General features: G+C 37.5%; 1 protein-coding gene across 1 annotated transcript; it reads right to left on the bottom strand.

Moving 5' to 3' along the window:
• Positions 1 to 40: 40 nt before the first annotated feature.
• Positions 41 to 22,118, bottom strand: col9a3 (collagen, type IX, alpha 3). The gene is made up of 32 exons (XM_073823507.1): positions 22,009 to 22,118; positions 21,259 to 21,330; positions 20,700 to 20,735; positions 20,335 to 20,406; positions 20,163 to 20,216; positions 16,631 to 16,666; positions 16,370 to 16,393; positions 16,131 to 16,184; positions 15,951 to 16,004; positions 15,830 to 15,871; positions 14,073 to 14,129; positions 12,760 to 12,813; positions 12,598 to 12,651; positions 11,018 to 11,071; positions 10,871 to 10,924; positions 10,723 to 10,776; positions 10,584 to 10,637; positions 10,452 to 10,505; positions 10,316 to 10,369; positions 10,050 to 10,094; positions 8,445 to 8,498; positions 8,185 to 8,238; positions 8,004 to 8,057; positions 7,708 to 7,779; positions 7,390 to 7,425; positions 6,678 to 6,722; positions 6,562 to 6,594; positions 2,735 to 2,881; positions 2,595 to 2,649; positions 2,326 to 2,508; positions 1,147 to 1,224; positions 41 to 947 (listed from the first exon to the last, which is right to left on the bottom strand). Exons 1-32 carry the CDS (start codon positions 22,075 to 22,077, stop codon positions 763 to 765), a joined length of 2,043 nt encoding a protein of 680 aa, XP_073679608.1. The 5' UTR covers positions 22,078 to 22,118; the 3' UTR covers positions 41 to 762.
• Positions 22,119 to 23,362: the final 1,244 nt, after the last annotated feature.

Below are 23,362 nucleotides of genomic sequence, written 5' to 3'. Positions count from 1 at the left end.
AAGCGTTAAGTAGGTTCAGAGACATGAGCTCTAAAAGAAATAATTTACTGAAAAGTGGCTTTATTCAGTTTTTCTTACAATACCATGCTGTAGAAACCCACTGTACACACAACAGTAACTCAGAAATAATAAATAGTATTTAAAATCATATTTAATAGTTTTACAGCACCATTATCTAGTGGATAAGGTTGATAAAGCCCACAGATGGCCAATGACATATTTTACAGAAAGTGTGTCTGGAGCACCTCAGTCGACGCTTGCGGTTTGTTCATCAAACGGCGACTTTGAATGTTAAACATTTAAGAAGTAAATGTAAACGTAACAATAAAATGGCAAATAAAATCAATTTGCAGTAATACATCCAAAACATTTGTTTCATTTCATGACGCCTCAAAAAAAGCTTCTAGTTTTTGTTTGTTCGCTTTTGCCGTCGTGGAAGATTTTGAGGTACTGTAAAACGCCTCACGAAGCTTGAAGGTTGTACTCCGTTACACTTTTAAAGGGTGCTGTACAAGAAGACTTCTAATACAAGGACTGAATTCTTGTTTTCACATCAACTGGTTTCACGGTGTGATGTTTTTAGTCTTTTGTTGTATCTACAGGTGTTGGTACTTCAAGCCTCTTGAGTTACACAGATGGAAACGTTCCACTCTGATGCTCAATGTTCAGTCGGCTCTGAAAACGCTGACATCCACTGACGCTTCTTCAGTTCCGTTTCTCCTCCAGAAGCATTCCTGAAAGGGTGTTCTTTTGTTTCTGGTGTTAATGGTTCTTGGGGTTGGAGGACTTCCCGTGAACCGCGGCTCCTTGGCACGCCGACGTGTCGCAGATTCCGGGCGATCCCTGGTGTCCTGGTCTGCCGGGTCTTCCCGCTTCTCCCGCTTCACCTGGGTCTCCAGGTGCTCCGTCGCGGCCGTCTTTGACGATTCCGTTCACGCCTGGCAGACCTGATGGCCACAGAGAGGAATGATGGAAGACAATCAGTCATTCTGTTCAGTCGATCCTGGGTTTGATCTCAGGGGACAAGGTACTACCGCCTCTGAGCCAACTAACATGTTTTACAAGCTAATAGTGAAGGAAAAGTGAGTTTATTTGACTCTACATGCATGAGTGTGACTAATGTACTTCTGAAAAGACTGTACACACCCGGGTCACCCTGGTCTCCAGTGGGCCCTTCGATGGCTTTACCTACGGTCCCCTTATCACCTGGCTCACCAACATCCCCTGCAGAATTAACACACATTGGAATTCATTTTTGGATATAACATTGTTCCTGGATTCATACACAAATTTCAAAACTCTTCACACAGTGAGCACAACAGCAGTCGATGTGGGCTAAAGTGTGGATCAATTTCCATTGCTTTGACACAAAATACACATAAATCTTTCACATGTCATGATTTCTCACTCCGACACAAACATCACCAAAATGAAATGTACCTACAGGAGAATTTGCAGTTTTTAAACTTGAGTTCAAAACCAATACAACAGCAATTCGCTACAATTCTACCTGATACTACAATGTAATACACACTCCATATCTAAAACTAAAACAATTAGATGTAGCTGAGTATCTGATAGTGCTTCAGTAATTTACTATAGTAAACATACACAAATACTGAATTCTAAACTAACATTTCTTTACTAAACAAGAACGAAACGCATTACAGAGGAAAATACTGTGTAATGCTATTTGATGTTAGCCTTTTTAGGTTGTTTTCTGAGCAATAAAGAATGATTTGAGGCATGTATGAAGTGTTTCTGCAGTGTTAGCGCATTCTGGATGTGAAACTTTGAAGGTGTGACTGACAATATATTCTTTAGGTGCAGATAAAGCCTACACTCTTAAAAATAAAGGAGCTTTAAAGGGTTCTTCAAGCCATTTTTGGTTGCACAAAGAACCATTCAGTCAAAGGTTCTTTAAAGAACCATCTCTTTCTTAACTTTTTATAATCTGAAGAACATTCTTTCACACAAAGAACCTTTTGTGAAACTTCAGATGTTAAAGGTTCTTACAAAAAAGCTTCTTCTATGGCATCATGAAGCACCCTTTTTTAAAGAGCCATAATTCTTCAGGATACACTAACACTTTATAATAAGGTTCTGTTAAATGTCGTTAGTTAACATGACCTTACAATATAAAGTCATTCTAAAGCATTTATTACTTGTACAATAGTAACTGCAACATTTACTAAAATCAAAGTTGTCTTATTATTATTCAGTGGACCTGAACAAAGATGAATACATTCTCTTAACAAATGCAACCTTGATGATATTGTGCACATCCTTTTAACCCTTTGCTAAAAAACACGACCAGTCTCTCACCTCGAGGACCAGGATCCCCCAGATCTCCTGGCAGTCCTCTATAACCTGGTGGACCAAGGGCTCCGGGGTGACCGATGGATCCGGCTTCTCCTTGCTTTCCTTGAGGCCCAGCCGGTCCCGGACGTCCCACGGCCCCAGGAGCCAGAGGTCTTCTCAGGTTAGCGGCGAGCTGAGCGATCTGATCTAAGATGAACGTGAACAAAAACTGGTTGCATCATGAAGCTTTTCATAAATGCAGTTTATGGGTAAACCATCATTATGGGTCTTACCATCAATCATTGAGCCACACAGTTCTCTGATGTGCTGCTCACTAGCCAGTTTGCCCTACAACATAATCACAGCGGCACTTATGAGACATATTTAGTGTTTATTGCACAGCGCTAGCATATATTGTCAGGCGGTTACTTACAGGAACACCAGCCTTTCCAGCGACTCCGTGAAAACCTTGCTCTCCTTGGAATCCCATCGGCCCTGGTTTCCCAGGTACCCCTCTGGCTCCGGCCTCTCCCTGTGGTCCTACGACTCCTTTGGCTCCCAGCTCACCACGCTTACCAGACTACGACAGAGGAAATGATTGTCTTCAGGTAGCAGCATCAAATATGTTTGGTCCCAGATGCTGCAAGTCAGTGTTTCAGTCACTCCAGCTCTACTCCATTTAAGAAATAAATGTTTGTGAACATCTGTGTTACTTGTTTTTAAATATCTTATGGAGTGCCGTTCTTCAGAAGATATTCTTCTGTTCACAGGAGAAAATACTAACAATTGACGAGAGTCATGCTGGGTGGCATGTAGGGTAGCGCTGCCCAGTCCAAAGACATGCAAATCATAAATGTACTCACAGTGGACTAAACGAATGGTCAGAAATGTACTTGCAGTCGTCTTGCATCCTGCTTAGGTTAGATTAAATTCTAGATTGGAAATCGTGCTCCGTTTAATATCAGCATGTAAATACTCCAGTGTTAGTATAAGCTGGTTATACTAGATTATTTTTTCCTCTTCCCCAGTGCCACTTGTCTGGATCTGCTTAGAGGGCATCTACATATGTGCATTTGTGCAGCTGGAGCAGTATGTTTTACATGCTCACCACAGCATGCCAAGAAGAGCAAGAAGACAAAAAATGGACTTCCAGATAAAATGGCAGCATGAATGCCTGCATAATCAGTAGCTCCTGAAATTGCAACCTCATGACAGTTGACCATATGCACGGAGTGTGCTTTAGAACTTCTGCATAAAAATAAGCCAGCTAGTAAACTTCTGCTGAAGCTCGTTTAATATGTGACCCTGGACCACAAAACCAGTCATAAGGTTAAATTTGACAAAACTGAGATTTATACATCATATGATACATCTATTGATGTATGGTTTGTTAGGATAGGACAATATTTGGCCGAGATACAGCTATTTGAAATCAGAAATCTGAGGATGCAAAAAAATCAAAAAGACTGAGAAAATCACCTTTAAAGTTGTCCAAATTAGGTTCTTAATAATGCATATTACAAATCAAAAATTACATTTTGACATGTTTACAGTAGGAATTTTACAAAAAATCTTCATGGAATATGAACTTTACTTAATTTCTTAATGATTTTTGGCATAAAAGAAAAATCAAAAATTTTGACCCATGCAATGTATTTTTGGCTATTGCTACAAATATACCCCAGCGACTTAAGACTGGTTTTGTGGTCCAGGGTCACATATGTGCTGTATATAGGTGGACACTCTTGAGACTCCTCTACTGCCTGGTTCTTATCAGAAACTGAGAAAAATAATCATTACAATATTGTAAATAATGACAGCGGCATGAACATTCAGTTTCATATTATTTAACAACATTTCATTTAAATCCCAAGAGAGAACCTGCATAGTGTTTATCTGTCAGCATTTAAATGTACAACTATCATAACATGCTTAGGCTAACTTTTTTTTTTTTCACGGAAATCATCTTTTTAAGATAAAAATGTCAAAAAACCATATAACCAGAAGATGGCAGCAGAGGATCAATCCCTAGTTTTTTCAAGACGTCTTGCTTTTCGATTTTTTTTTTACAGTATAATAAATTGTAGTACCGTACTGAAGTGTATAGTATAGCAAGTGCAGAAAGTCATTAAAATAAATAAATAAATAAGCTCAGCCACAAACAGCCTATGAGGGTGAATTATTTAAATACTTATAGTTCACAGCAAATTTAATAAGTAAAATATTAACAGTATAAGAATTAAATTATGCACTCAAATATTTGATATAATTTAATAACTACATCTTTTAAGCTTTATCTTGAACTGTAAAAGTTATTAAACAGCCTATATTTAACCAACACAAATGTGTTACTGCTGTAGTTTTGTTACTCTGAATTTAGTCTGAATCATTTAATACACAGCTCTTTTTTTTGACATCAGCTCACATATCGTACAAAATTGTAAGAGTGAGGTCATACAAATACATATAAATTAGCCACCTCGTAAAATATGTACAAATTGGTCACGAGACAGTGGTGGAAATTCAAATTCTAAACTCGAGTAATGTTTAAAAATGAATGGGAGTGCAGTGCAATGAATGAAACTTTTAGTAATCAAACAAAAGACACTAAACAAAGTAAAATAAAAGACGTAGGCACTTCGCCTTCACCAAAATGAAATGGGAACTTCTAAACTAATCCAAGGGTTCTCATCTCTGGCCCCTTTAAAATCCACTTTCCTGCAAAATTTCACTCACACTTAGGGATGAACAATATATCAAAGTAAAACTGTCATTATCGTGTATATAGTAAATATATAATATATTTGAATGTACACTTAAAGCACAAACTGGTTTCCACACTTGGAGTTCATGACACAGTGGGCCTCATTAATAAAATGTTGCACAGAAACCATACTAAATTTGATCTTACGATCATTTCTCAAATATGCGTAGCTGTGATTCATAAAATGAACGTACGCACAATAAACGCACATAAACCTCTCTTTCAGATGTGAAATCTATGAATCGCAGATGATCTTGAACTTGCACACAAGATGGTTTCAGCTCTCTGCCTTGTAAAAGACTCCTAATTAATGTCATTAACATATAAAACATCACTAGTCATCATTCAAATTCTTTCATTTAAAATCGCAAGCTGCAACTACAATTTTGGAGCTTGCATTTCCAAAAGCCTGCACTCCTGCTGCGCTAAGCACTTTTCCACGTCAAAAGCAGTTTTTACAAATTTGAGCACTTAAGCACACACTCTAAAATCACATGTGTGTGAACGTCTGACAATGGTTTGGTTCTTTAACTGCGAATCGAGCCGTTCTAAAACAGATATATCATAGGCTGCATCAACACACAGCTGAGCTTCACTCTGAAAATACAAATCATTTTTATTTGTTGGCAACCCCAAAATTAAGAAATTAAGACAAATATACTGCACAAAATGCTTTTGTCTTGTTTCCAGCCAAAATGTCTACAAATTCTTAAAACAAGAAGGATTTTCTACACTAATAAAAATGATCTTGTTTTCAGAAAAAACCTACTCCCAATGAAGTGCGGTTTTACTTGAAACACGCAAAATAATCTTCCAATGGGATAAGAAAAATGATCTTGTTTTCTGTTTGAAATAAGATTTTTTTGTTTACCCCATTGGCAGATTATTTAGCTTGTTCTGTTTTTAATAGAAAAGGATAAATCAAGGAGGATGAACTCGTCTAGTTAACCCTTCTTGATTTAAGAATTGTTAGATATTTTGGCTGGAAACAAGACAAAAAATCTAAGTAAGAAAAGCATTTTTTGCAGTGTATCAGTATTGTGATTATACAGTATTATTACAATATGTTTGTCATTTTAATATATTTGATTTCATAATATCACAATAATCTCAATATTATGATCACTACCCAGATAGCACACGTGTGTCTGCAGGGGTTAATAAAAGATTCAAGTTGGTTTTTGTAAAAATAGATTTCTCAGCTGTTCATAACTCCCTAACACTCTAACTTTTTAAATATAGCTGTTCAAATCATCAAACTCAACCTGAGTTTTAGGAAGTCTAGATTGTATACTGCACAGTATTCAGTAGTCTTAGGTTGCATTCAAAACATAGCCACTTTGTATCTTCAGCAACATAAATTTACCAAGACTGTTGATTTGTGGTAACATGGATCCAGTGTTAATAATCGCATTGTCAAATAGTCAAGAATCAATTGCAAATAGTTAGAATAGTACAAAAACAGGAAAATGTATTCAAACGAAATGAGATCTCACCTCTCCTTTCTGTCCGACGGGACCATAAGGACCCTGAAATAAGAGGAAACAGAAAGAAGAATCAGAAGACTATTCACACATTGAGCTGCATGTGGACAATAAGCAGCGTTACATACAGGCTCTCCGTTCTCCCCCGGTAAACCATCGCTTCCAGCAACTCCCTAAAACACAGAAGCACACGTCACCTACCACAACATGCAGATACAGCACACTTACAGGAATAAAGAGTATTGTTGGACGATCAATTACTCAGAAATGTACTGTGAAATCATTGCATGCTGGGTCATTTTACAGCTCTTGTTTTACTGTGAATTCACATTAGAAAGTTGTGTTTCACTCCCCACTGTGAGACATTTACTGTAGTTGATGGCAAGCTAGGATATGAAATAAGCTGACTTTAAGTTAGTCAAACTATTCTTGTCTTGAAGATTTTTATTTGATCATTATTTAATCATGAAGGTTAACCAATAACTTATTTCATTCACAATAGTGCTGAGAAACATCCATGAAAGACTGACATCAGTCCTTGACATACAAAACAACAAATAAAAAGAACAGCTACAACATTAACCAACATTATGAGCAACACAAACCAAAAACAAGTTCAATAGCAGATCTATGATCTATTAACGCATTGCATGCCGGGGGCCTTCATAGTACACATGCACTGTAAAAACACAGTATGATGCTGTTTGTTTACAATGCTTTTAAAAGTGCAGTTCAATCCAAAAGAAGTCCCAGTGTTAAATCACTGTCAAAGTAATTCTTAACCTGGAGTATACTGTAATTTCACACTGAAATGATGAACAGTGTAGATATGGGTCTTACCATGTCTCCTTTAGGTCCTCCAGCTCCAACTGGACCCTGAGCGAGAGAGAGAGAGAGAGAGAGAGCGAGAGAGAGAATGTGTGTGTTAAACAAACAGCAGTGTGTTCGAGTGAAGAAGGCCTGAGAATACAGACAGGCTTTGTTCTACAGCAAGAGCTCTGACGCAGGACCTCTAGACGTCCACTAAAATATGAGCGCTGTTCTTTACTGTGTCTGTGAACTCTTTGATTTAAAAAAAGAAAAGTTCACAAAGAATTTTGATAAAGAGACAGACTGAACACTTCTACTATCAGACAGATGTTTGTGTGCGTCACTCACCCGCTCACCAAAGCCTCCTCTGATTCCTGTAGGACCAGGCAGACCTGGATCACCTAAAGCTCCTTTAACACCCTTGATGGAAACACAAAACAATAGCATTCATTAACACAAGGAATCAGACGACTGAACACACAGGGGTCAACTGCTGCTCTTTGCTAAATAATAAATTACATTTCTTGTCACCAAACCTTACTCTAAGGCTTTAGAAGACCTGAGATATGAAGCATGTTTCACATGTTTGAGTTATCAGAGTTTTTCCATTGTGGCACTTGATATCATCCCATAATGCAACTCACCTGGTATCCTTTAACACCTTGTGGTCCAGTGTTTCCAGGAAGTCCAACGCCACCCTATCAAACAAACACATCCTGTCAGCTTCAAATAACTTCTCATAACTGGAAGTAGGATCTGTAGAAGTTCCAGTTTAACTTGTTCTGTGTGTTTTAAGCAGCATCTGATGTTGGCTCTGTTACTTACAGCCACTCCTCTGGGTCCAGCCTCTCCTCTCTCTCCTGGAACGCCGATGTCTCCCTGTGGTAGAGGTAGAGCTAGTGTTATTTAGTAAGCAGCCATTGCACATCAGACCATAGGATCCTACTAAATGTCCTGTATATATCTGTACAGTCACAGAAGTTGGCAGTGCATTGGCTGAGAATGTGAATGAGATCTTACAGCATGCATGACTACACTACAGCTCTCAGAAACAGTTCATATCAGGTCATAGGTCAGATACATACAGGTATACCTGGCTCTCCAGACGGTCCTGCTTCTCCCATCTCTCCTGGACTGCCCTAAACAGAGAAGGATTCTTGCATTATACACCATATCAAGGTACGACGGACCATCTTACAGTCTGATTCATGTGAGTCAGAAACACTAGACCAATGAGCAAAAAAATAAATAAGAAAATATGGGAGAGCTGTCATCTTTAGCCAAAAGCAGCATAAGCAGTAGGCCTTCCCTAACAAAAGCCTCTCTCCAGAGGTGCTCACAATTTCTTTAACTGTCCATCCCTATTTTCTAATTGAGGCCAGAGGAAGCTCAGTGAAGACACTGAAGCACAAAATCATATTCCCCTTCACAACCGCTTTACTTCAGGTTTCGTCTTCTTCAGCTTCCACAGTGCATCTTGTTCTTTAACATTAATTTAGAAATGTCTAGAAAAGCTGCTGTCTGCAAACTGAGGACTGGCCAAGTACTGAAGAAAACATGATGAGTTAAACTGTGAAATGAATGAAGTTAAGTATCAGATGACAGGAAAGCGTTGTCCATGTGTTCTGAATGTAATTATGCCAATATACGCTTAGAAATAGTGGACGTTCTGCCTTCAAAATCAAATGCAAAGAAAATATTCTGATGCACACTGATGGACAGACGTCTGTTGGTGTACATCCCGGCCTTATCGCAATGATAACCTCCTAACGTGAATTTGCACTTGTTTCATTTCTTCAAATAAAGTTCATTCAGCGCTGATGTCAAATAGAATTCATGTACGTTTAGATATTATTACCTGACAAACAAGTAATAATATCTAAACATCCTACAATATGTTTGCATTTATGCTTCAAAATATTTACACTGAGACCTAGATATCAGGACCACCGCAGATTGTTTCAGTTTCCAGTTTAATGGTCCAATATTTGGACTTTTAACTTGTTTAACTTGAGCAATGTGTGTTTAGGACAAAAGATCATCCACAAAACACTGCAAAAGACATCTACAATCTCCCAGAGGATGACTAATCTAAAAAGAGCACATTTTCCTTCTCTGGCTAATAAAACCAAAACCTTTACACATGTCTGTCCAAAAAAAAACTGATTATGGAATTATGATGAGAAATGCAATGACATCACTGTGAAAAATGCTTTTCTTACTTAGATTTTTTTTTGTCTGGTTTCCAGCCAAAATATCTAAAAATTCTTAAATCAAGAAGGACTTTCTAGATGAGTAAAAATGATTGTGTTGTTTTCAGAAAAAAAATTAAGTGCATTTTTACTTAAAAACAAGCCAAATAATCTGCCAACAGGGTAAGAAAAATCTGTTTTCTGTTTGAAATAAGACTTTTTTTCTTACCCCATTGGCAGATTACTTTGCTTGTTCTAAGCAAAAACACTTAATTCTGACTTAATTTTGTTTTCCTGAAAAGAAAATAATTTTTACTCATCTAGAAAATCCTTTTTGATTTAAGAATTGTTAGATATTTGGGCTGGAAACCAGACAAAAAAGATAAACATTTTTGCAGTGATTTTGTATGTCTCTTTAATCTGAATATATATTACAACTGAATATATTTGAGTTATTAATGGCTCTCATGTAAGTTGCAGATAGATTGATATACTTACAACTCCTCCTTTGGCACCTTTTGCACCAGCTTTTCCTGGCAAACCCTGAATTACACACAAATAGATTTGTCTTGTTGTGAATTGCACAATGATACAAAGCCCAGCAAACAAAGCTACTAAAAATGAATAAAGCACTAAAAACTTATTCCTAAACAGAACAACCAAATGATCTCCTGGGCGAATGGCAAGAGATCACATCATGCTTATTTCATGTTTCATTTGGGTGCAGTGTGCATTTCAACAGTGTAGTTAAGGGTAATACGTACAGGCAGACCGTTAGGTCCTTTCTCACCAGATACTCCAGGTCTACCAGCATCTCCCTATCAACACAAGCAAACACCATCAGCATCACAAGACACACCGCCTAGACATGACTCCACAAAAAAACAAGCTTCTGATGACCTTTTCACCATCTAGTCCTTGAGTTCCATCCTTCCCATCCCTGCCCGGCATGCCCTGCGGTTCCACACACAGCATTATTATGGGAAAATATAACGCTCCACATAAGACTCAGCACATAATACCGTTCCTTACAGGTTCGCCTTTAGGTCCCACACCTCCAGGTAGTCCCTTGGGGCCTATTTTCCCCTATGAAGAGGATGACATTGACATTATCACTCTGATGTTACAGAAATAAAAGCCCACACTGAAATACGTAAAGTCGTTTGCTTACTATCTCTCCTTTGGGCCCTTTGAAGCCTTCCGGTCCTTTATCACCAGCATCACCCTATCAGAGGATCCACATCAAACGTTTTATGATTTTGTTGATTTATTAACAGAAACACACACATTAATGCACAAAGAACTGATGAAACACTCACCGTTTTTCCAATAATGCCAGCAATTCCAGGTTTTCCTCTGAAGCCAGGCAATCCCTACACAGAGAAGTAGATGCAAATGAAGAAGAGCTTGGCATACTCTCGTATCAGTTTGGGTAAAATGTGTCTGTGATGTTACTGAGGTCTTACTCTGTCTCCTACTGCTCCCACCGGACCCTGCAGTCCTCTCAGCCCTCGAGGACCCTAGAAAACATCAATACACACAAAAGGGTAAATGGACAAGGTTGTAAAATCTCACAACATACAATGTGGCATATTGTTTATGTCTGAATAGAATGTGTCACTTTGCGTATTTTGATAAATTCTATTCTATTCTAGCCTGCTCAATTCTTCTTAACAACTATCTGGGGTCTTTCATCATAGTGCTCCACTTTATCAAAGTAATAAAGTAGAAAGTGTACTGTAAACAATGCTGACGGATCAATCTTCGAAAGATTGCCAAGCTACGAACCATGTTACCTGTTTCTGATGCAGAAAAGTTAGTTCATGCATTCATGACGTCTAGACTGGACTATTGTAATGCACTACTAGCTGGTTGTCCGGCTTCTTCAATAAATAAGCTACAGGTGTCCAAAATGCAGCTGCTAGAGTCCTTACCAGATCAAGAAAATACGATCATATTACCCCAATTTTACGGTCTCTACACTGGCTACCTATTAGGTTCCGTATCACTTATAAAATATTACTTCTTATCTATAAAGCCCTTAATGGTTTAGCTCCTGCATACCTAACTAGTCTCCTACTACGCTACAATCCCTCACGCTCCCTAAGGAGCAAAACTCTGGACTTTTAGTAGTACCTAGGATAGCAAAGTCCACTACAGGAGGGAGAGCCTTTTCTCATTTGGCTCCCAAACTCTGGAATAGCCTTCCTGATAACGTTCGGGGTTCAGACACACTCTCTATGTTTAAATCTAGATTAAAGACTCATCTCTTTAGCCAAGCATTCACATAATGTATCTCATAACCTTGTATTTCAGTTACATCTGATCAAATGCACATTAATATTCTTCAGCTTGGGCTGAACGCATCATTTTTGCTTGGTTGGAACAGCAGCTACGCTAATTATTCCTCTATTTGTTTCTCTGTTTCACAGGATGAACACCCCGTGGTAACTGGGAATTACACAAGCTTCAGTCTGGATTCAGAATACCTGAGAAGAGATGATGCCAACCCCTCAGAGGACCTCTGATGATGCCAGCCCCGAAACAACATACAGCACTACCAAACTGTGCTATAAGTTTGATTGCAACATATAATCATTACTGTTAACAGTGTTCATCGTCTGTCTGATTACATCAATCCGAGACGAACGAGTCCCGCTCAATAATTAGATACCAAGTTAGATAAAAAGTTACATTTGTATGATGCTCACAGAGTCAAAACCACTGACACACCAATCAAACTGAAGAAGACAGGCTTTACAGTTCACGGATCCAGTGCATCGCTTCAGTTTAGCAGTGGACGAGAGCAAGGTCAAATTGAAGTAACTAAGCATTAATGTTCCATATTTGACCACCGTTTTATGACAGAATTATTACAGGGAGTTATATCTGATGACGCAAAATATTGCGTTTCACTATTACTTTCCTTCGTTTTTCTTTATTTCCTATAATGCCTTATTTCTTTATTTCCTCTAACTACAAAAGAAATAAAGTCATGGTTGCAGTCTTGCTAAGTGCTGCTGAGGGAGCTGTGAATCAGACGCACCTGTAAACCCACTGTCCCCGGGATTCCCGGCGGCCCCGGCGGGCCCTGATCACCCTGATGGGAAACACAGCCACAGAAACACATTACAAACATGCTGCTCTCTGCTTTAGGTTCATTCGGAAAAAAGTGCAACAAAAGTTTAGAATAATGTTTCGGTCTCACCTTCTCACCGTCTTTGCCCACCTCTCCCTTACTGCCTTTATGACCGGTATGACCCTAAATGAAAGCACAGAAGCAGAAAAACAGTTTGTCATGTATTTTGTAATAAGAAAGTGCTCGATTTCGCTGATGAAAATAAGTTTCTAATGAAAGCTCTTTGAGCAACACAGCAATGCTTCGTTACTGAATTCATCCATGTTTTTGAACAAATCAAGTGAGTCAATGATTCAGTAATCCATTCATAAAACGGTCTATAGCCTACAGTCTATAGTTTGAGCGAATTGGTTGAATGAATGTCTGAATGACTCACTCATTTAAACAGTCATTTGGCGCCACCTACTGGTGGTTTGCTTTCATATTTAAAAGTATCATGGCATTTTTCCAAACATTTCGTATTTGTATGTGTAAAAAATAATTGACACAATCTTATCAAATTATTTATGCAGTGTTAATGCATTTATGACACCTCAGCTTCATCAAAGAGTCTGTGTAAATACATCTAATGCCACTTCAGATGCAGCTTCTGTTTCCTCTGTAGTGGAAAGATGAAGTTTGTTGATTTCATTTGGATGGTAACAACTTTACAACTGAATTAATTGATACAATGTAAGAATTTGATGTGAAAGATGACACATTTAATAAGGATAGGGGACAAATGCACATTTATAATCATAGTGGGAAATGACATATTGTGTGTTATATACAGCAACACCTTTTCAGTTAATTGTTATTTTGACATTTTTCCAATCAGTTGTTTAAGTGAGAGAACGTCTGTAGCTTTTGATTGGGAGAATTCTAATGTTTGAAAATATCTTTTATTTTGCAAATAAAAAGGATAAATAGATATTTATTTTTTTATGCTGTCAATTATATTTTCAGAGAAAGAAAATCTGAATCGGCAAAAGTCGGTATTGACAGGTCAAACTGCCTTACAAAAAAATCAGAAATCGGAATCAGCCAAGAAAATTGCTATGAGTGCATCTCTAGTTTTATCATGTCAATGCAGATGTCAAGTCACATTTATTTCTATAGCGCTTTATACAATACAGATTATGTCAAATGCACTTCACAGAGATAGGAAAGAGATTTATAGAGTTATAGAAACTCAACGATGGACACAGTTGGACAGCAGCTCTAAAAGGCAATAGAGTCATTATTTAGCTCAAATCAGTTCAGTGTTGGTTCATTTCAGATCAGTGACAGGGTGACGTTTATTTATTTGAAGTGTAATTCAGCCATAAGCGTAATGCCGTAGTTAATTGTTGGTTGAGTTCAGTCCAATCAGACAGTGTTGTGGTGTCATTGTGATCAAGTACCTTGAATCCAGGCATTCCCGGCGGTCCAGGAGGACCTGGAGGACAGATGGCCGGACACTGCAAACAAGACAATGATGCAATCAATCTGCATGCAAAGAAAAACAAGACCACTGAGGATTGATCCTCCCTAATAAGACAAGCAGAACCACCAAAGATGACGCTCTGCTGATGGATGATAGCTATAAGTTTGTTCATCTTTATGTTAATAAAGGTCTGCAGTTACACTTACAGCAGACCTCTCTACACATTGCAAGCACCATCAATTAAAATGCTGATGGATGTCTATGCTGAATACATACAGTATTCCAAATTAAAAGTAAAAGGACCATGTCATTTATTGTATCTGATCAAAAATCAGGATTTCCATTTAAACCAGTTTTGTTAAGTTTGTCTAAAAGCAAATAACACTCCCCATAGAATAAATGAAAAGAAATCATTTTGTTTAAATAGTATTTTTCACAGTAAACGGTAAGATTTCTCAAAGTTGTCTTTATTTATAGTAAATCATTTATATTAGACTTTGACTATATGAACTATATTTTCCTAAAAAATTAAGATGAAAAATTAAAAGATTGACTTTAATATAATATCTTATTTATCTTTTAAGTGAAATCAAGCTGTAAAAAGCCGACATATATATAGATTGACCTACATTCAGTAACGTCTACAATAATTATGGTACACTGCAAAAATGAGAAAACACAGATTTATCCAATTAATCATATTTGTGGTCTACAAAACAAAATTGTTTCTCTTCTGAACGTTTGATTTCTTTGCTTTTAATGAATGTAATGTGCAGCCTAGTACACTAAACTACGTAGGTTGAATGTGAACCAAACAAGTGCTTGAAAATGCTTTGCATATTACTTTACAGGGAGATTTTTGAGATTTGAAAGGGGGGAGATTATATTTTAATATTGTTTAATATTTAGGTATAATGGGATTTAACCCATGCATTAGGTTAGTATTTGCTGCATTAACTTGCAGGGCACATTTAGCATTTAATGTGCTAATATGTGCAATTTCTTATGGACAGTTTGTTGACTAGCAGTACTATCACTGCAAAAAATGATTTCTTACTTAGATTTTTTGTCTTGTTTCCAGCCAAATTATCTAAAAATTATTAAATCAAGAAGGATTTTCAAGACGAGTAAAAAAAATATGTCAAAATGAAGGTAGTTTTCGCTTGGAACAAGCAAAATAATCTGCCAGTGGGGTAAGAAAAAATATCTTATTTCAAACAGAAAACAAGATTATTTTTCTTACCCCATTGGCAGATTATTTGGCTTGTTTCAAGCAAAAACGCACTTCATTTTGACTTGTTTTTTATGAAAACAAGACAATAATTTTTACTTGTCTAGAAAATCCTTCCTGATTTAATAATTTTTTGATATTTTGGCTGGAAACAAGACAAAACATCAAAGTAAGAAAAGCATTTTTGCAGTGTATCTTATAATTCAGTGATGTGACAAAATATATATATACAAAATTGAATTAATTAAAACTTAAAAACGAATTCTGATTCAGTCAATTCAATACATGTAGTTAAAAATCACGTAAATCCAACACATTTTTTTCACTTGTTTAATATTAAATCAAAATGTATGTTTAAACCAAACCATAACTGTAATAATAATAATAATAAAACTACTGAATTTGGCTTTTTTTTTTTTTTTTGGTCGTACAAAGTATAATTTTTTTTCAATGTAGTATGTTACAATAGTTTTCATGCAAAGTGGTAAAGCATCTTAACATACCAGCAGATCTCCACTGCCTTCAGGAAGAGTTCCTGGGAGTCCCTAAAAGAAGAGTTATACATGAAATTGATTATTTGAATAAGATCAATGTGTTTTTGCACTCAGTGTTGCAGGTACTTACAGGAGGTCCATCTGGGCCTGGAACACCAGGAAGTCCTGGAAGACCCTCAGGCCCCTACAACCAACACAAACATGAGTCACTCATCACAGATAAACCTGCTGTCATCATTATCTTACAGAGCTGCTGTCAAAGTCTTGCTGTCAGTCAAAATGTGCGAAAAACCACTGAACAGTCACTCACCGGCGCACCCTGGGGTCCTGGTCCACCTGGAAGACCATTAGCTCCAGCAAGACCCTGAGATCAGAAAACACACACAATGCAAATGAGTATCCTCGCTAGATAATACGTTAGCAAAAGCCAACCGAGAGCCCGTGCAAATAAAGCTGTATTTGGCCTCATGGCTGCATCTGAACTCAGAGCTAATGGCCATTATTCAGATCAATCTTCCTCTAATTCCTGCTTTGGATGGTTGTACTCACCAGAGCTCCTGGTCTGCCTCTGCCCTGAGAGAAGACGAGAGAAGAAAACGTCAGACTAGTCTCTTATGTGTTTGTCATGATACCGCACTCTTGCTAGACACATGTTTGTTTTGTGAATGTATGTCATGACGGCAGTCTGTTCGAATGATTTGAATGAAAAAGTATGGTGTGGACTTGAACTGGAGAGCATCTTTTGGAAATGGGTTGAAACGTCATATGTTTACTGTGTTTACTGTGTATTTACTGATGCTTGGCACCTACAGGGGGTCCATCTGGTCCGGGAGGTCCTCGCTCACCCTACAGCAACACACACAAAATAATATTCTCAGTTCAAGATAATAAAAGTCTGAGCTGGCAAGCTGACAAAGAACTGTAGCTCTATTGTACAACACCATAACTGTAGGCCTGATCACGGACAATCTTACAAAAAAATACTTGAATTTGTTACAGCTAAAATTTATTTTAAATAAAAAATAGTTGGTGAGCAATTGCACATAATTATTCTTTCATAAATGGCAGTTTCACGAGTTCACGCTTACATATAATTAGCCGGAGGATAGTAGTGCGTGTTTGGCCCGAACCCAGAGTATGTTACCCCCCAATAGAAGAAGTGAGAACTCGGAGTGAGGAGATGGGGTGGTGGAGGGTTACTGATGAACCATGGAGTGAATGGAGGTGAGTCAGCTGTATTTAAACCGATGGCACTGACTGACTTGAGTGGGCTCCTCTTGTGATGGTTACGCTAAGTATTATCTGACGCGCTTCTCCCGAACTTTGTTAATGAAACATCATTAAGTGAAAAAAAAAATCTTGAAACAAAATCTTCTTAATGCATTGTTACCTAAAGCATTCGTAAATGTTTTCTCCTTCTGTAACAGTTGTGTATGAGTCCCTCAACTGCCCTCAGTGTGAGAAGATTTTTCTGAAGGACAGCGGCAGAGGCCGACAGTAGTGAAGTAAAAAGTATCTGTAGTTTATCAGTGTTTTTCTTTGGTAAACTACATTCCAAAGCATAATGTCAGACTTTTTACCGCACTACATTTCATAAATAAAAGTTGTTTGTTTTACCTTTAATACATTAAAAATGTAGTCCTTTCTTGAACTCAAGTAAACCTTTGAATTACTTTTACTAGTACAGTTTTCTCTGATAAAGTACAGACACTTAACAAGTTATTTTACAGCAGCGTAAAAACACTTGACTACAGTCCCCCTCTGAACAGCGGGCAGATGAAGTCCTCAGGACAAACAAGCGACCCATGAACAACTATCACAAAACATGAAAACATCATCCAGGAGCCACAGACAGTTCAAATTAAAGAGTATGTACATTTTTGAATGGGGCTATTTCTTATAAATTCTGTTATTTTGTTTTGTGGAGTGAAACAGCTTGTTTAGGACAATACTAAATAAAAATAACATATTTTTTAGCAGCACCATTTCTATGTACCTTCCTGCACATTTCGCAGCAGTTTCAGAAGAAATGTGCACTGAGTGACGGTAAAACACAGGTTCAATAGTGAACCCTGGCACGGTTTTATTACGTTGATTACGTTGTACATATTGTGGCGGTTCAGAGTTCACATATCCAGGGACTTAATATATGCCCTACACCAAACCCAACCCTAAACCTACCCGATAGTGTTAACAAATGCAAAACTGATATAAAAACACATTTGTTGACAACATCTGAATCCTCCTTGTGTGTAGATTTGAACTGTTTTGTTGAACCGTAGTTATATAGGATTAGAATTGGAGCTCATCTCCTCTCAAGTACATCTCTGTACTGCGTGAGCTACTGAACAAACCTACCGTCAATCAAAACACAAAGATATGAAGCTGGATATCTCCCGCTAACATTCAAAAGCATCAGTTTTCAAATCTCCCAGCATATTAAAACTGTTTTTAAGTCATACTATAACATTCTTCAAGCAACTGTGCGAAAATGATCAAACTCTTTAAAGCATACCTCATGTGAAAAGGAAGTTTTACTGCCTCCAGTGTTCATTTTTTTGGAAACTGCAGTGATATGTACTTATTGGTACGTATTTCGCATCTGGCAAAAAGTACACCAGGTCTGATTTTGTCATGAGACCAGGTATGCAATTGTAGCTTAGGACGCTTTTGCAGACTGAGTCACCCGCTGCTGTTTCCATTGATTGGCCATTAGAGTTGAAAGTTAAAGTAATCACTTTGGTCATCTAAAATACTTTTCGGATGCAACTGTAATTTGATTACCACCTATTTAAAATGTAACTGTAATGAAATACAGTTACTCATATGTTGCATTTTAAATACGTATCTAAGTTATATTTACACCATTACTCCCCAACACTGACTATATAGTATGCTAACAGAGTAGCACGTCTAAATTCACAGCATTGGTAAAACCCAGATGACCTACTACTTCCATCCGGGATTTTTAAGTACACAATTAATGGACATTTCCTGCCCCGTGAGCGAGGATTTGTGAATGGCAACTGATGCTAGTCGGTCATGTGACAATACAACATGGCGGATGAATGTCCGAATTACATCGTACTATATGGAACATACTTCTTTAACAGATGTGAAGTAAGTTTGGATTCATATGTAGTACCTACTCACTCTGACAATATATCTCTCCATGTGTCTAACTGCTCTAACTCCTACATAACTGAACATGAAACCCTATCAAGTCTTGTTCAAAAACACAAAACAATACTTCATTTCAGTATAACATTTGTCAATATAATACTTGGCATTTTACAAATTCTTACCACTATAAACAAACATAAACAACATTTTCATTTAAGATTTTAAGATTTGTCAGTCAATGTTTAGTTTAGATGAATTAAGACAGCTTCTGTTTAAAATGTGCATTATATTTTCTGTCATGTGCTAACAATAAATACATTTATTTGTTCATTTAGACGATGCTTTTGTCTACAAATGATGACAGAAGAACAGAACAGAACTAAATAAAACAGAAAAAAGTACAATTTCTGCCGTCAGTACAGCTAGCTGGTTGGTGATCTGCACATCAGCATCTGATGTCAGGCGAAAATACTATTTAAAACAAAATTTTTACTTTATTCTATCTAAAGAGTTATTTGTTTTGTTTTTTTATCCAAACTGAAAACAAAACAAGCTTAAATGAAAATTAGGATTTGTGATTAGACCAATAAAAAAGTACTTTAAATGAATAGTTTACAACAGAAACTGTGCGTCAAAGTCAGCAGAACCCAAGATTTTACCACCTACCACCTTTAAATCTGTAACTTGGTTTGTTCATGTTATATACTTCCTACTAGATTTATTTTATACAAAAATGGGGTGGTAAACAATACATTTGACTGTGCAACACTGCTTAAATTAATGAAATCTTTTTTTTAAACAAAATTGAACCGACAGTACAGATTTCTAAAGGCTATGCACCTCGATGAACTGCAGCAAAATAAGATGAACTGATCTTATAAAAGATCTACAGTAAGCTGTCAGGCCACTATTATGCATTTGCACTGTGATAAGACACATCAGATGAGCGTCCCACTATAGCCACAGCCACACAGCATTACAGTGATCTCTGCTGATTCCAGGAGACTAATGAACAGAAAACCCGTGGTGGGACGCCTTCACATTCCAGGCTGGATTAGACAAAACTACGGAAACCCCACTAAAGTCACCTGATCCTCATTAAAACCTCTGCTAGCGGCTGCACACTGTGCTCAGGCCACAATGCCAAGAGACCATTTATGACCACAAGTCTGAAAATCCAAATTAATAATAGTTTTAATTGGTAATATGAAACACTTACTGCCGCTCCCGGTGGTCCATCCTTGCCAGCTGGACCGTCCGGGCCGGTCAAACCCTACAGAACAGGACATTTTCATCATCACGAGTCAACTTTGTGTAGTGCTTAAATGATTTCCTTCTATAAATAAAAGAAGAAAGAGCATTGGAAATGCTGCTGTTCCTCCGTGACTTACATCCACACCAGGGAGGCCAGGCAGACCAGAGCTTCCTGCGGACCCAGGTTTCCCTGCTTTACCTTTCGGGCCCTGCAATCAAAAGAGAATTCAAATCATGTCTCACACAATACGGTTTGCGCATCCATTCTGTGTTTACAATCCAACAGAACAACTTTGCATGTAGTCTTTGGAAGGGAATAATGTAAGCAGCTGGATGGGCTTAAAACATGACTCTGGACTCAAACTAAATCTAGATTGAGAAGCATTGTCAAAAAAAATAATCAGACATTTCTACGTCTTTAGCATTGTGATGCATGTTAAATGGACAAGCAAAGTAAACTCAGAAAATCAGTGCTTTGACAGTATTTTACACAGATACTCACAGGCTTTCCAGGAAGTCCGGCAGGACCAGGTTTACCCTGCGCACATTACAATATAAGTGCATATTAGACATATAAGTACATAGTGACTTTTGGTATAACCAAACTTTGTGTTTCTCCTTCTCCACAAAGGTGTATTCTGAGCTGAATAATAGTGTGAGAGCAGGAGGGGGTTGGGGAAACTGTAGACGCTTGTGTTTGATTTGAGGCCGAATGAATGGACCCTCTGTCACTGCACCTCCGCTGCTAAGCAGATTTTCGTTTACTAAGGAAACATTCGCTGCTTTCGTCGTTTACACGCGTAAATTCCTGAGAGTTTTTCCTTTGCCATTAACAGCCTGGCTAAACCAGTCAAAATGCCACTGTTTACACTTGCAATACAATGCAGCTCATTTACATGAACGTTTTAGATTTTCCATAAGAGAGTTATTTAATTATTTATCTTATTATTTATCTTTTTGTTTTCTTGTAAAATGTGTAACAAACACAAACAGATTATTGAATAACGGAGTATGTAAACGTGTGTATATATAGAATATGAACACATTAATCTGGAACTCACATCAATGCCATCTTTCCCTGGGGGTCCCGGCGGCCCTGGTGTTCCAGGTGCACCCCGAGGACCCGGCCTTTGCTATAAACGAAAACAACACAACATCAAGACTGGTATAATCAGTTAATAAAAGAAATCTCCTTTAGGAGTGCGCTTTCAGATTGAAATCTAAGTTTCTGAGTGAAGTCCAAAAGCAGCTTGAATTAAATCTGTTCATATATGAAAATGAACTAGTCACAATGTGATTTGCATGAATATTTGACATATCCAGACATGAGAAGACCAACATGAAGAACACAACTGAAGTGAAACGAGCAAACACTGCAAACATCTCACAAAGATGCCATTGTGCAAGGATCACATTACACTGTGGGAAAAAAAGTTGTGTAAGGTAACTTTTTTTTTAAATGTGTAACATCAATATGAACAGATTTATTCTTGTAAAAAAAAAATATATATATATATATATATATATATATATATATATATATATATATATATATATATATATCTGATGTGCACCAACAAAAGTCATGTTAGGGGTCAACAGAAACAGCTGCACAGTTTAACTTTTACAATACGCACATTACAGCCAGTACAACGCAACAAAGCATTTAGAAACGAAAACTGCATGAATACCATTAATATCCTTTAATGGACTTAACAAACTCGTTATCTAGCGACTGATGTGAACTGATGTGATGCGGTTCTCCGTCGAGATGTTACTGTAGAGCAGAAGAAAAAGTGCGTCTGTCTTACCTGAGCAAGAGACGATGTTAACAGCTGGAACAGAAAGAGTAGATGCAGCGCTGAGAACACCATGGCCATGGCTCCTGTGCTCCCCTCAGTCCTGTGCCCTGTGCTGGACGACTCTCAGTATGATTGCAGATAAAGGGGCAGCGCGGAGGGAGAGCGGCGGAGGGGGCGGACATCAGCGACACTCACACCAACACACACCGATGCACACACTCAAGACAACAGTTTCGCACAAACCAAGTAAAATGAACCAATTATGGTTCAATGGGAGAAGACACTTTATTTCAGTGTAACACTGGCAATAAGTTGATAAACACCAATATGTGCAATATCGAAAGACAAGAACATGGGACCTGCAGTTTTTTTACAGTGTATACTGATTCTTATTTTTCGTAGAAGACTGGACTGGACATATGCAATTGATCCCAGGATGCCTCTTGAAAAAACAACAACAAACAAAGTTAACATTGTAACTTACATTGTACCAATTGTTTTCACCCTAAAAATACAAATATCTTACTGTTTTTATTATTATTATTATTATTCAAAGCCTATTTGAAAATTTGAGGGACATTGATGCTGGGATGCTTGATCAGCACATGACCAGCATAAACCAGCTAAAACCAGCATCCCAGCATCAAAACCTACCATATGCTACCAAAACAGAGCTGTCATCTCTAAGGTGGACTAATTTGGACAGTCATGCTGAAAGTGTTTTATTTAATAAAAGGAGTTTACGGCTTTGCGCTAAGAAAAAAGAATACAGATAAAATGCTAAAACAAGGTGTTATTTTATGGGAAAGCCTAATAATGTTTGATGTTGTTACGTTAGTAATTTAAAAGAGTTGGTTAAGGGGAGAGTTGGTTAAGCTGTGCGTTACTGCTGACTATGGTGAATGTTTCTTTACTCAATGAGCGATAACTGGGATAGTACCAATCACAAGGGATTTCTTGTTCATAAATTTTGCATGCTGGCAAAAACTGTCATTTCTACTTAAGTGAAGAAACTCAGTTTGATAAATCACAGAACTCATCCAAAATCGCTCTGATCTCACTGAATTAAGATGAGTTTACTTGATAGTACAATAGGTTCAGTTCAGATATTCAACTGTGTAAATGTGTGTCATAATCCTAAATTACCTGTCACACTGTACTGGGGCAGTAATGCAATGAAAAACAGGAACTCATTACATATCTTGTATTTTAATAGGTAGGATTATGTTGGAATTAGTCTGTTACAAGCAACAGTGCCATGATCACAAATGTGACCCTGGACCACAATATCAGTCACAAGGGTCAAAAATCGAAATATTGAGAAAATCACATTTAACGTTGTCCAAATGAAGTTCTTAGCGAT

This window comes from Garra rufa, chromosome 18 (genome assembly GCF_049309525.1).
Source record: "Garra rufa chromosome 18, GarRuf1.0, whole genome shotgun sequence".
In the NCBI taxonomy this organism is placed as follows: domain Eukaryota; kingdom Metazoa; phylum Chordata; class Actinopteri; order Cypriniformes; family Cyprinidae; genus Garra; species Garra rufa.
The sequence above is the reverse complement of the archived record's forward strand: the minus strand, read 5'-3'. Positions and strand labels throughout refer to the sequence as shown.

Excerpts from the sequence above, each read along its gene's own strand:
- col9a3 (XM_073823507.1), bottom strand. The coding sequence starts at position 22,077 with ATGGCCATGGTGTTCTCAGCGCTGCATCTACTCTTTCTGTTCCAGCTG. Across the intron at positions 10,638-10,722 it reads AAGGGCCCAAAGGAGAGATA|GGGAAAATAGGCCCCAAGGG; the intron begins GTAAGCAAACGA and ends TCCTCTTCATAG. Across the intron at positions 8,058-8,184 it reads CTGGACCCAGAGGAGTGGCT|GGTGGCGTTGGACTTCCTGG; the intron begins GTAAGTAACAGA and ends TTTGTTTGATAG.